General features: G+C 44.3%; 1 protein-coding gene across 7 annotated transcripts in view; it reads right to left on the bottom strand.

Annotated features, from left to right (window-relative positions):
- LOC126100705 (RILP-like protein homolog) overlaps positions 1–14,240 on the bottom strand; it is a 187,071-nt gene that overhangs the window by 34,011 nt on the left and 138,820 nt on the right. For all 7 annotated transcript variants that reach the window (XM_049911322.1, XM_049911323.1, XM_049911321.1 and 4 more), the window contains one exon: positions 6,652–6,753. In XM_049911322.1, the coding sequence (XP_049767279.1) occupies positions 6,652–6,753 (102 nt within the window). The remainder of the gene's footprint in view (positions 1–6,651; positions 6,754–14,240) is intronic.

The following is a 14,240-nucleotide window of genomic DNA, read 5'->3' as shown; positions in this document are numbered from 1 at the left end:
GTGTTGAGGCAAACTAGATCCGCTTGGTGGAAGATGTCTAGCAATAGAGAGCCACGTGGACAAGGATGTGGAGATCCCCAAAGCGGGTGGTGGGCATTGAAGTCCCCAACCAGCAAATAGGGGGGTGGAAGCTGACCAAGAAGATGAAGGAGATCTGCTCGTGCCATTGGTGTGGATGATGGAATGTATACAGTACAAAGAGAGAACGTGTATCCAGAAAGGGAAAGACAGACGGCGACAGCTTGGAAGGAACTGTTTAAGGGGATTGGGTGATAATGGAGAGTATCATGGAAAAGAATCATGAGTCCTCCATGGGCTGGAGTGCCTTCAACAGAGGGGAGGTCATATCGGACGGACTGAAAATGAGAGAGAACAAAGTGGTCATGGGGACGCAGCTTTGTTTCCTGAAGACAGAAGATGACCGGCGAGTAGGATCGTAAGAGGACCGACAATTCATCCCTATTGGCTCGAATGCCACGGATATTCCAGTGGATAATGGACATAGGGTGAACAGAAAATGGAGGAATGTGACCAAGGGTGCTGTCAACTCAACGACTGCTCAGAGCTTGCGACCGACAGCATGGAATGGCATTCAGCCGAAGGCAGAAGATCCTGATCCATAGGTTGGTCAGGAGCAGCCCCTGCCACCAGCGATCGGCCGGTTGACCGGCCACCAGCAGTGCGCCTCGGCGACACAGAAGACGGCCGAGGGCGATTTCCGCCAGGTGGTGCTGTAGATGGGACACGCCTTGGCGGAGAAGGAGAGGAACTGGGTTTCTTTGTAGCCTTCTTGGTTGTGAAGTTGCGGTACGTAAAAACTCTTCACGAGTATGCTCTTTTTTTGGAAGGCTTGGTGTCTGACTTTTGGGCTCGAGATTTAGCAGAACTCGATGAAGGGTGAGCCATAGAGTGGGCAGGCGAAAGTGGTGAGGTTGAACGGGCGATCTTTGAGCTGGCCGATCGGACGACCGTGGTACTAAAGGTGAGGTCGCAAGTCTGCGTGGCCGCCTCCTTTGTTGGCCGAGGAGAAGCAAGGACAGTGCTGTATTTTCCTGTCTGAGGCACGGTGGGCTGTCGACTGGCGAATAATTTTCGAGCAGCAAAGGTCGACACCTTTTCCTTCACTCTTATTTCCTGGATGAGCTTTTCGTCCCTAAAAACGGGGCAATCTCGAGAGGAAGCAGGGTGGTCAGCCATACAGTTGATGCAGCGAGGGGATGGAGGTGCACAAGCACCCTCATGGGCATCCTTGCCACACGTAACACATTTGGCCGGATTGGAACAGGACTGGCTGGTGTGATTGAACCACTGACATCGATAGCAACGCGTAGGGTTGGGGACGTAAGGGCGAACGGAAATTATCTCATAGCCTGCTTTGATTTTCGATGGTAGTTGAACTTTGTCAAATGTCAAGAAGACAGTGCGGGTTGGAATGATGTTCGTGTCAACCCGTTTCATAACTCTATGAACAGCCGTTACGCCCTGGTCAGACAGGTAGTGCTGAATTTCTTCGTCAGACAATCCATCGAGGGAGCGTGTATAAACGACTCCACGCGAGGAATTTAAGGTACGGTGCGGTTCCACCCGGACAGGGAAGGTGTGGAGCAGAGAAGTATGCAGCAATTTTTGTGCCTGGAGGGCAGTGTGTGTTTCTAACAACAGGGTGCCATTCCGTAATCTGGAACAAGACTTTACAGGACCTGCAATTGCGTCGACACCTTTCTGAATAATGAAAGGGTTGACCGTGGAGAAGTCGTGACCTTCGTCAGACCGAGAAACAACAAGGAACTGTGGCAACGATGGAAGAACAGTCTGTGGCTGAGACTCAGTATACTTACGTTTGTGAGCAGACATAGTGGAAGGTGAGGAAACCATTGCGGAAGAATCCTCCATGATTACCGGCGTCTCCGATGGCGTGCTCCTTCCTTGTGGGGGCCCTCTCTGAGGGCACCCCCGCCTTAGGTGATTGTTCACACCTCAGGTCACACCTCCCGACAAACGGACGGAGGGACCAATCGGCACTTTCGGAAGGTATCAGCTCGGGTAATCACCCCTCCCTGGGCCTGGCCGTTACCAGGGGGTACGTACGTGTCCTACCTGTCTACCCGGGGCGGGGAATTACGCGTTACCCCGTCACCGGCTACGCACAAAAGGCATGGGTCGGCCTTCAGACACGCACAGGGAGGAAGAAAGAGAAAGGGAAGGAAAGAAGAGAGGTCTCAAACGCCGCAGCGGAGAAAAGGGTAAAGAGAAGAGGTAAGGAAAAGAGAAGGACAAAGGAAGGAAGAAGACATAAAAGCAAGGAAGGCGAAGAATGCAGTACAAATACGAGCATCCGTCTCCGGACGTAGGCACAAACCATACTCCCAGATGGGGAGAAAGGGAAGGAAAGAGCCAGAGGTGAGGGGAGGAGGGGCGAAGAGAGGGATGGGGAAGGTTGCGGAAAGGGAAGGTATGCAGCCCGGAAAGGAAGGAAGGCCACATTAGCTCGGGGTCCCGTGCTCGCTACGCACGTATCCACAAAAGAGTGTGGACCCCCTGGGGGGGCCCAAACCCTTTGTTTGGTGCGAATGATAAGCCAAATGCCATTGCACTGGCGATCTATGTTTGGCCAAATCAAGTCTGTCACTCAATGGCCTAGTGAGTATGTGCCTTTACATTAGTCACTGATGCATCACAATATCATATTAGAGTGGTAGTGTTGCACAATAATGTGGATGTCACCAAGCAACAAATTGTGTATGCTTCAGTCCTCTACCAAAGTCACCTGAGAGAACAGCACAGCAAATGCAGTGGGGTCTTATTCCTTAGCAATAACGATTACGAGATTTAAAAGGGTGATTCAAGCAAAAACCTTAAAGAAGCTATAATATTTTCACATTTAACAATGAACAGAAAACTTACATGTAATTTTTTTGATGTCTCCCGGATGCTGAATGCATGTATACTACTGCTTCAGAAGAGCATGGATACCATGATGAAAGAACAAATCTGCCATAGAGGAAGCACTCCACATAGTATGTGACACTGGCCCACAATTTGTATCACCCGAGTCTGAGTGATTTTTTCAATGTAGTGGTAACCAATCTTTGATCATCGCTCCATTCCACCTAGCATGAATTTACAGATTGACTGGCTTGTCATGACATTCGAAACGCAGATGGTAAAAATGGTGAACAAAAAAATCTGTGGATGCCTTAAACTTCCTCGTGCGTTATCAATACACCCCAATCAAAGACTAACATGGCAGTGCTATTGCATGGGCATAGCCATCATTCATTCCCAGAGGTACTGCATTTATCCTAATGAGCTCAGAGCTTGTGGTTAAAGCCATATTACTACATGACCTCCCACATCTGGGCTTGCAAGTCTGGCCATATACTAGAGTGGATACAGGGCAACATTGCTAATCACTAGACATTTCAATTGTGGAAAGCTGTGGCCAACTGCACTATGCTAGTCTGACATTGTAACTGGTTCTGACTGTAGCAGCAGGGCAAAAATGAAGCCCTTCCAGCCACTGCTTAATGCCTACCACTGCCCCATACCTGTCCATGCCCTTTCAACCATGTTGCCAAATCCTGAACAGTGCTACAACCTCCACCCCAATATTTGCCCTATTACAACAGCAACAAACTCCACAGAGTTTGGAGACTGAGCTACTCTAATGCTATGCCAGAACCTCTGCCCCCTACTCTTGTTAATCAAGGACAGGAAAACTTGTGAAAGCAGACCACTTACCAACACCCACCATAGTATCTGACCCCGGGGTAATGGTAGCAGATCATGCACTGTTGAAGCAGCTGTTCTTAAATGAGGCATGCCACCATACCTGTCCCCCCCCCCCCCCCCCCCCCCCCCCCCCATGTTGCCAGAACTGTTGGTTGAGGTATGACACCGGCATCCATTCACAACCAGGCAATGCACTGGCTAGGCCATTGCCGACCCTAAGTGGCAATTTAAGGGGGGGAGGTCTATTATAGCCCCATCCAATAGCAATGAATATGCAGAGATGTTCAGACTCTTGCCACATGAGGATATCAGTAAGTGGCATGTAGAGGACATGGCTACAGGCCAGGGCCTACAGCAAACAGTGCATGCGAGCATATGCTGTTGCTGGAGGCAGATGCACTGTAAAACATCTGTCGTGATGCCTCTAACACCAACAGTGTGACAGGCTAACACTAGTTCACCCTGTTCTACAGAGCTATCCATTATGTACCATGATCAGTTTGCTTACAACATTCATTGTTTTTATTTGTAAGCTCTCTTGAATACTGGCTGGGTTCTTTACATTGGTTTACAAAGATTATGGTCTCATTTACTGGCTGAGAGTTGGCTCATGAATAGTGGGATACTTTTGCTCACACATAACAACTGTGCACAAAGTGGATTAGGGACTTATTGTCGTGGAATTGCTCTCTGTAGTCTCTTTCATAAAGAAAGTTAGTGGTAACACCTAACAGTATACTAAAATCACAACTTCTAAAACTGTTGTTTCCATAGTTTGTAGGAAGATTTACCTAATTCCAGGAAAGTTATCCAAGAAATAAAAGCTTCCATGTGGGTACAATAAAATTAATTAATATCCCCATGTGCATTTATTTGAAGTTTTAAAAGCGATCCTAGACCTTCATTGTAGTTAGATATTGCAGAAAGTGTTCCTAGCCAACAGTTTTAATTTTGAAATTGTCAAAAAATAGAGATGCAGTGAAGAAATGTAAAACAACTTAAATCATTTACCCATAACCTAAAAGTAAGGTATGACTATCAATAAAATAAAAAATGGTTTATTTTTTTAACGTTTGTTAACATGCACTTACAGTTATAAACATTGTAAATAATTCATACTTGACAAATTTAAGTGTTTAAGTTTTATATTTTCGTTAGAGGGTCTTGAAATAGTTAAATCAAGAGTAGAGTCTCAAAGGGGAGGGTAAAAAAATGCATGATTGTAAACCTATAAAACATACCTATTAAAGTTTTAAATTATTGTAGCTGTGTTGGCAAGAGCAAGAGCTCCGAGTGCTCACAGAAAGAACTGAAGCAGAAATTGTTACACCTTTTTATCCACACAAGGTCATGAGTGCTATCGGAGATCTTTAGTTCTTTCCATATTTCTAGATACCCAGAAAACTTTTGATACAATTTCCCACAAATGGCTTCTAATCATAATGCTTGCTATGAGGTATCATTTCAGCTGTGGGACTGCATTTCCTAACAGAGGTCACATTTTGTAGTAAACAAATGGAAGTCATTTAATGAAACCAAAGTTATATCTGGTGAAGTGCTTATGCCCTCTATTGTTCTTAATCTATATACATGACTTTAACAGGCCTCTGAGATTGTGTGCATATGACTCCATTCTTTACTGTCTAGTAATGTCACCAGAAGATCAAAACCGATTACGAAGTTATTTAGACAAGATCTCAGCATGTCGCTAAAAGGGACAATTGACGATGAACAACAAGAAATTTGAGAACTCATCACATGATCACAAAAAAGTTAAATTTTGGTTACTTATAAATGACACAAATTTAAAGGTTGTCTGGGCAACAAATTTCTTAGGCATTACAATTATGAACAACTTTAACTGGAACCACAATAAAAAAATGTTGGGGGGGGGGGGGGGGGGGGGGAGAGGATGGTACCCAAAAACTGCATATCACTTAGATGATGTGAAAAAACTATTAAAGATACTGATTACATTACACTTGTCTGTCCTTTTAAGGATCCTTGCTGTACAAAACTGATTGGTGATGTTGACAAAGTTCAAAGAAGGGCAGTGTATTTTGCATTATCATGAAATGGGAAAAAGAGCACCACAGATATGATGAACAAGTTGGGGTGGCAATATTTAAAATAAAGAATTTTTCAATGACGCAAAGTCTCTTCACAAAATTTATCACCACCAATTTTCCCTTCCAAATTTGAAGTATTTTGTTGACTCGCACCTCAATAGAAAGGAATTAGTATCATCACAAAATATGATAAATTGGAGCTCATAAGGAAACACTTAGGTGTCTTCATTTACTAGATGCTAGAATGATTGACAAATATCAGAAAAAGGTGCTATGAAACCTCTGCTAAACACTTGTGTGTTGATTGCAGAGGAATATGGACATAATTACTTTTATTGATGTAATAAGTTTAGGAAATTTACAGGTTACAGTTTTTGAATGACTTTTCAAGCCTGTTAACTGCCCCACCCACATTTATTGCTAACACTCAATTTGTAGTGACATCTGTGTCAACAGCAAATTAAGGTGAAATGGCAGCTTTATTATGTTAGACACAAACTTTTGTGATTGACTTATCTAACCTAATATTGAAATCAATGGATTTTTGCCTCCTTTTTTCTCATATTTCATGGTTCCCTCTTAAGTGGAGATTGAGTGACTCAGCACCACATCCCCTCCCTCCCATTTAAGTCTCTTACTTCTCTAAAGAAGGAAACTGTGGAATGGATAATTAGGAAAACTGATTTTTAGTTTTTATGCGTGTTTCTATTTGTTGTACTGGCAGCTTAATTTCCTACTGCCCAGAATATTTCTGTCTGTGAAGTTAATGAATTTGTTAACTGAATTTTCCTTTCTGCACAATAAGAAACAAATTTTGAATATTACATAGAGAGTGCAACAAAATACGTACAATTTCCGAATTCCAGATTCAGATTTCTTCCATGGAGCATCATCAGGTTCGAAAGGAAGAGGTCCTTGTACTGGTGGTTCCTCTTCTTCTTCACTAGGAGATCTGAAATAAGTATTGCAATTTCTATAGCTAAAATTTTACACAATAACCTGCACCATTACCGATTTATGGAACACATTAATAGATACTTATATATTGTATAGTGCCACACACAGCATGGAATACTTGAGACAATTTGAGAATCACTTATTAAATGAGTGAAAGTGAAGTGTTTTGCACCAAAAATAAAACAATATAAATGCTCCCATTCATCTGAGAAGAAATTAATGACTTATCTGCTACTCATTCATGAAATAACTTTGTATTGTGTGCACTTTAGATGAACTATTTCTACTACTATTAAGGACAGCCTAAGAATATCTGTTAAGTTACATGAATGAAATTTTCTAACAATTATGAAATCACATATGTAAAAATCACAAACTCAGGGCAGAGATCAGGAATAGTATTATCATCAACTTGATTTCTTAAGTTTAATGAAGCCTAATGTTCTCATATCTGAAAATATCAATAGAACCAACATGCATGCAAATTTCACAAAAATTTGTTTACATCGCAAGATGTAAATTCATAGTTTTTGCATTATTAGGGACCATTTGTGTATTTCTTCTAAAAGTGAGAAATGTATGAATTTGTAAGTGTTGGCACGTAGTACACTGATGACAGGAAACATTATGACCACTACCCAATGTGAGATTGGTCACCTGTTAGCATTGCGCGCACGTTACATGGTAAGGGAAGTATACAAATGAAGCACATACAAACGTAAAATCATTCAAGTGATGAAATGAGCCACAGATGTGAACATACACAAGCGACTGACAAAACAGCAGACTGTTATACCCAGCACCTGGGAATGAACATCTCCCAAACAGTGACGCTGGTTGGCTGTTCGCATGACTGCCTTGAGCATCTATGAAACGCAGCTGCAAGATGGTAAAGCTTGAAGCACCTGCCGATGCGTTGGACATTGGCGTCTCATCACAGAACACTGATGTCGGAGGCTTGCCTGCTCTGTGAAGTAGAATATGGGGCAATTTGTGGCAGATCTGGTGACCAGTACATTGCTGCTGCTGGCATAAATGCTTCACTGCACATTGTTCAGTACACAATGTTGGAAATGGGGCTCTACAGTAGAAGACCACCATGTGTTCCCATATTGATCCAATGACATCATAAATTATGATTGTAGGGTAAAATGAATCATTTCTTGTTACACAAAGCGGATGGCTGTGCCATCATCCAGGCAAATGGCTTCTCGAAACCAGCACTGCAACACAGGTGCAGGACAGTGGATAAGTATTATGGTATAAGTGTCATTCATCTGGGCCACTATGGGATCTGCTGTAGTAATTGAAGACAATATGACAGCTGCGGACTACAAGTACAATATTGTGGACCAACTGCAACCTTTCATGTTTGGTATCTGTTAACAAGGTATGCAGATGATGCATCTGTGATTTTTTGATTTGTTTTCTATAGATAAATGCCTTATACTTTCAGAATTCAACAGCAGTACAGCATCTTGCTCAATGTTCTTATGCATTTTGCTGGCTTTCTACCATGTTTGCTGTTCTTTCATATAGCATGTGCCTCAATTCAACAATTACTACTGGTACTTTTGTGCAGTTTTAGAAATCTACATTCATTATTAACAACTGCTACTATGCGTTGTGTGACCCATTTGCCATTTTCTTAACAGGAGCATCTACAAACAATTCATTTCGATGCTCATATTCTTAGGTGGATTTTGTATTGTAAGTACAAGTAACGTAAAGGTCATAATTAGAAACTTAAGTGAATATGGACAAATTTAATTTATGTGCACTCTAATCAAGTGTTCTAATGGTGCTTCTAGTGTGAATCCTCTGAATACATTTTAAATCTGTCACTTCCATCCATCATATTTAATTTCATCTAGAGATTAAAAGTTATTTCAGTAAATAGTCCGAGTGTGAAGGAAAATAATTGCGACAGGTTACTCAAAACTTTCACACTATCTTTGGAATTTTTCTCATGTCTTTCAGTCAATGGCCATTTTAATGATTTCCTGTCATTTTGCTACTGTGAGTGGCAAGCACTGTCAACAGAGAATTGTCCCCTTTCAACACTATGAAAGCAACAGAATCTCTATTATTTATGGGGTTACCCAAGGTATCAAACTAGTGAATCTGGTAATATGGACTACCCATCTTATGTGTGGCACCATATTTGTAAATCCAATTTGAAGCTCTAAGCATGTGTTTAGTTACTGCTAATTTATACATTCATCTTAGCCTTCAGTGCCGCATTCTTACATTCTCACAGACACATAAAGCAAATGTTTCCACACGAACACAAGATGATGCAGAAAGCTGATAATAATTAGAACCAATTTAGCATTGTTCAGTCAGAGGTATTTAACTGCATCATGTTTATACAAACTTGTAAACAACCGAAAATCTCATGCCAGAAGGTTTATATAAAATATATGCATTGGTAAGTTTCAAATCGCTCTACCACCTGAACTAGATTTACAATAAAGGCAGTGGAATTTCAAAACAGTGTATCTCAATTCTTGGTCATCTAGATATACCAAACATTGTTTTATGAGGGCAGTATAGCTTTTATCCAGTTATCCTCAAGTATGTTCCTTGAGCATCTAAGCTACAGTTTCATGTGACATATAGCAAACCCAATTAACTTTGACACTGCACTCTGGGACACTAGAAAAGGCCGCGTTATGGTCTTGCGTGCACTGTCTTTGGGAGACGCAGTGCATTTTTCCAGTCTCTTTTTAAAAAATCCACCTTCTACTTGCCTTCCCTAACAGATATTCTATGTATTTCTTCTATTTCACACAACTTGAAACCCTAGTGATTTAAACAATGAGAAAGGCAAGCATTCCAGCAGGAAGCAGCTGACAGTTAAAATTTGGGCGCAATGTGTACAAAGAGGTGGTGGTGGGATAGCGCCACTAAGCAAATAACAATGGCTAAAAAGGCAGTGCCCAATATGCAGCCGAGTTAAAATAAAGGGCCGAGAGGAAGTCCTCCAAGGCTCTGGGAGACACTCAATGTGTCTAAGCTTATTCCCATGAAGGGAGGACCATTGGTGAGAAAAAGGGACACCACCTCCTGACAGACGGCAATGCAGAGATCATCGGAGGGAATACAGGTACTCGTGGGCTAAGGTACGACGACTGCAGCCTTGGCAGCAGTGTCAGCAGACCAAAATGACCAGGGACCCATAGAAACACGAGACTGGCTCCATGAAGAGTGAGCGGGCGACGGTTTTCCTGGATGAGTGGAGTACAGCGCACACAAACTTTGTACGGCACTGCGTGCGTTTGAGCGGAGGACACAATTGGAAAGGTTGTGTCGTCAGATGTACTCCGTAACCTGATAAAAGGCGAAGAGCTTGGCTATAAATACTGATAAGTGTGCTGGAAGCCAATGACGAAGGCACACCCGACCCCAGATTCAGTCCAAGAGCCATCAGTGTAGACAAAGATATTACCAGCAAGTTACATGCGAAGGTCATGAAACTGGAGGTAATAGACCAAGGCTGGAGTAGGGTCCCTAGGACGTGAATGAAGGCCAAGGTTAACGTGGGCTGCTTCATGAAGCCAAGGTGGTGAAGCGTTCACATCCACTGAAAAAGTCGCATGTAGTGTGAAGTTAAGCAGCTGTAGCAAGTGGCGAAAGCAGACTCCAGGAGGTAACAGAGAAGAGGGAGGAGCCACACACTGACTGTCAAAGGAATCATCAAAGAATGAGGCATTAGGAGGGGTGGCCACATATTGCAGGCAAACAGCATGCACACCTGCTGAGGAGGAAGTCACAGCAGTAGGACAGTGGAAGTTCAGCAGCTTCAGCATACAGACTCTCACCCAGGCTGGTGTAAAGGCGCCCATGGCCGAACAGATTCCATGCTGGTGGATAATGTTGAGACGGCATAAGAGGGATAGGCGTGCAAACACAAACAAAGCACCCATAGTCAAGTTTCGAACGGACAAGCGACTGGTACAAACGGACGAGGGTGGTTCGATCGGCACACCAGGAAGTGCCACTGAGGACACGTAGGAGACTGAGGTCCTGCTTACTGCAGGCTGCCAGGTAAGACACATGGGAGAACCAAGAGTGTTTCCTATCACGCATGAGCCTCAGGAATTTAGTAGTTTCAATGAACCAAAGGGCAACAGGCCCAAGATGTAGAGATGGTGGGAGAAAACAATTGCGCTGCCAGAAATTCATGCAGATGGTTTTGTCAGGGGAAAACTGAAAGCCATTGTCGTTGCTCCAGGAGAAAAGATGATCAAGACCGTGCTGAAGATGCCACTCAGTGAGAAAGGTCTATGGAGAGCTGCAATAGATGGCAAAAGTGTCAACAAAAAGGGAGCCAGAGATTCCTGGTGGGAGACAGGCCATGATAGGTTTAATGGTGATAGCAAAGAGGAAGACACTCAGGGCTGAACCCTGAGGCACATCGTTTTCCTGGATAAAGCTATCCGACAAGGCAGAACCCACATGCAGCTTGAAAACTCGATCTGGTAAAAATGCCTGAAGGAAACAGAGCAGGTGGCCATGAAAGCCCCACATGTAAAGAGTACGAAGGATTCCAGTTATCCAGCAGGTGTCTTAGGCCTTCTCCAAATCAAAAAACATGGCCACAGCCTGGGGTTTCTGCAGAAAGCCATTCATGACATGGGTGGACAAAGTAATGTGATGGTCAACTGCAGAGCGCTGTGATCGAAATCCACACTGTGAATTCATCAGTATAAAGTGCGAGACCTGAGTCACCTTACCAGCTGGGCATGAGTCATACGTTCCATCACCTTGCAAACGCAACTTGTAAGAGAGACGGGGCGGTAGCTAGAAAGGTGGTTTTTGTCCTTGACAGGCTTTGGTATGGGTACAACGGTGGCTTCATGCCAGCGTCTGGGAAATGTGCCCTCTGCCCAGATGTGGTTGGCAGAAAGTGCTTGCCTGTAAGAGAAAGGTGCTGCAATATCTGAATGTGGATGGCATCTGGCTCTGGGGCAGAGTATCGGGATGAACTGAGAGCTTGATCGAGCTCCATCATACTAAAGACAGCATTGTAGCACTCATGATTCAGAGAAGAGAAGGGTACTGCACAAGCCTCCTCTGCTTGTTTTCGATGGAGGAAGGCTAGGTGATAGTGCGAAGAGCTTGAAACTTCCGCAAAATGGTGGCCCAAGGTGTTGGAGATAGCAATAGGGTCCACTATAACACCGTCTGCTACTGTCAGACCGGAAATTGAGGAATGGATCTTGGTCCTGGCGAGGCATACGAAATTTGCCCACATGACAGAGGAAGGAATGAAACTGTTAAAAGAACTAGCGAAGGAATGCCAACTAGCTCGTTTGCTTCCCCAAAGAACAAGATGACACTTTGCACTCATCTGTTTATAATGAATGCAGTTTGCCATTGTAGGACAATGGTTAAGAACGCAGAGAGCACACCTCCATGCGCGAATTGTATCACAGCATGCCTCAGTCCACCAAGGGACTGGAACACCAGTTGGAAGGAGTGTGCCATCAGAGATGCTGGCAATTATGTGGGATTTATTCACAATGAGTCAATCATCTTCCCACTCAGCGTCTACAAAATGTAAACATTATTTATTCAAAGACTCTTCCTGCTGCCCCATGGTTCCTTGTGGTCTCACGTACTGAAGACGGACAGTCCTTCGCCACGGTCAATCCGTTTATTATTCAGGAAGGTGTTGATGCAAGTGCTAGCACTGAAATCCTGCTCTCATTTACAAAATAGCACTTTGCTTTTGGAGAACATTTCTGATTCTCAAGCACAAGTACTGTTTGCTGCCTAGCTTCTCCATGGCTACCCTGTTCTTCTCGAGGCCCACAGAACAGAAATTCTTCCTGTGATGTAATTTACACCACTCTGCTTGATGGTCTAACTCAGGCCAAAATAGAATCTTACCTCTCTGATCAGGGTTGTCATTGCCATCCATCGTGTAATGAAAAAGGTAGAGTGCTCCTTAGTGCCCACACACACTCTTTTCCTCACCTTTCATAGGGTGGTGTTGCCATCCAACTCACAGCAGGCTACTAAATTATAACATCTGGCCGTACATTCTGAACCCAATGTGCTGCTACCAGTGTCATCATTTTAACCACACGAGAACATCTTGTCGACACCCAGCCAAATGCGAAACCTGTGGCAGGGATGCACACGGGGGCGATTGTCCGCCTCTTTCTCCCTGCTGTATCAAATGCAATGGCAGCCATGCCCCTTCCTCTCAGGATTTTCCCATGTATCTAGAGGAACAAGCTGTCAAAGAGATTTGGTTAAAGGAAAAAGTGCCTTATCCAGTAGCTCGCAAGTTACTGGCTAGTCGCAAACCCTGTGTTCTCCCGTCTGGCACCTATAGTTCTGTTCTTGTTACCCTCGCTCCATGAAAGACGTGGCCATGCTGACATGCGACCTAAAATTCGGCTCTGAGGTTGTGAAATTGCCCGGTGTCAAGGTAGCATTGCCATGCCCCTGTCCCACTGTGCAACGAACTGTCAAACTCTCGTCTCAGGAGGGAAAGCCACCGACTGCATCACCAATAGGCAGGAAAGGACAGAAGGAGTACTCCCGTGAAGACTTCCTCCATCTCTCCAGCCAAACACCCGGGCCTTCCTCTACCTGGAAAGGCTCAAAGAAGTCCACTAAATGCAAACTGTCTTCAACTTTGCAAAACGAAGATCCTGTTCGATGGTGTTGCCGTGTGGTACCATAGCCCAGCCGGCCTCTGTCTCACTGGTGCGCCACCACCAACTGTTTATCACCGGTGGACTCCACAGACCGACCACACAAGCAAGCCAATGCTTCTGTAGACCCCATGGAGCAGGATCCTCCTGCTCCTGTGGCCTGTAGTAGCAACTCTACACTGGCTGTCACCCCTCCCTCCTCCCCCCCCCCCCCAAGCTGACACCCCTCCATCTCTTTCTCCTCATGACCGTACTCCAATGGAACATTCGCAGCCTTCGGTCCCACAAAGAGGATTTACAGATTTACAGCTGCTTTTAGCATCGCAGCATCCCCTTGTACTCTACCTTCAGGAAACAAAATTGCACCCTCACCACCGCTTTGAGCTTTCACATTACTTACCAATTTGTTTTGGCCTTCCCCCTGTGGTCGGCATTCCATCTCATGGGGGTGTCATGCTGCTCATATGTGATGACCTTTGTAGTCACAACCCATCTCTCTGACTACCCATCTTCAAGCTGTTGCAGTTCACCTTTTCCTTCCTCACATGACTTTCTCCCTCTGCACCATTTATGTACCTCCATCCTTTGATGTCACCAGGGCAGACTTCCTTCAGCTTACTGGGCAGCTACCTCCCCATTTTTTGCTACTTGGTGACTTTAATGCGCATCATTCCCTTTGGGGTTCTCCCAGGACCTGTCAGAGAGGTGCCCTCTTGGCTGATCTTATAATCAACTTAACCTCTTTTGCCTTAATGCTGGAGCACCCACTTCCCTTTCTGACTCCTCGCACAGCTATTCTCATATGGAC

The sequence above is a fragment of the Schistocerca cancellata genome, chromosome 9 (genome assembly GCF_023864275.1).
Source record: "Schistocerca cancellata isolate TAMUIC-IGC-003103 chromosome 9, iqSchCanc2.1, whole genome shotgun sequence".
In the NCBI taxonomy this organism is placed as follows: Eukaryota; Metazoa; Arthropoda; class Insecta; order Orthoptera; family Acrididae; genus Schistocerca; species Schistocerca cancellata.
The sequence above is the reverse complement of the archived record's forward strand: the minus strand, read 5'-3'. Positions and strand labels throughout refer to the sequence as shown.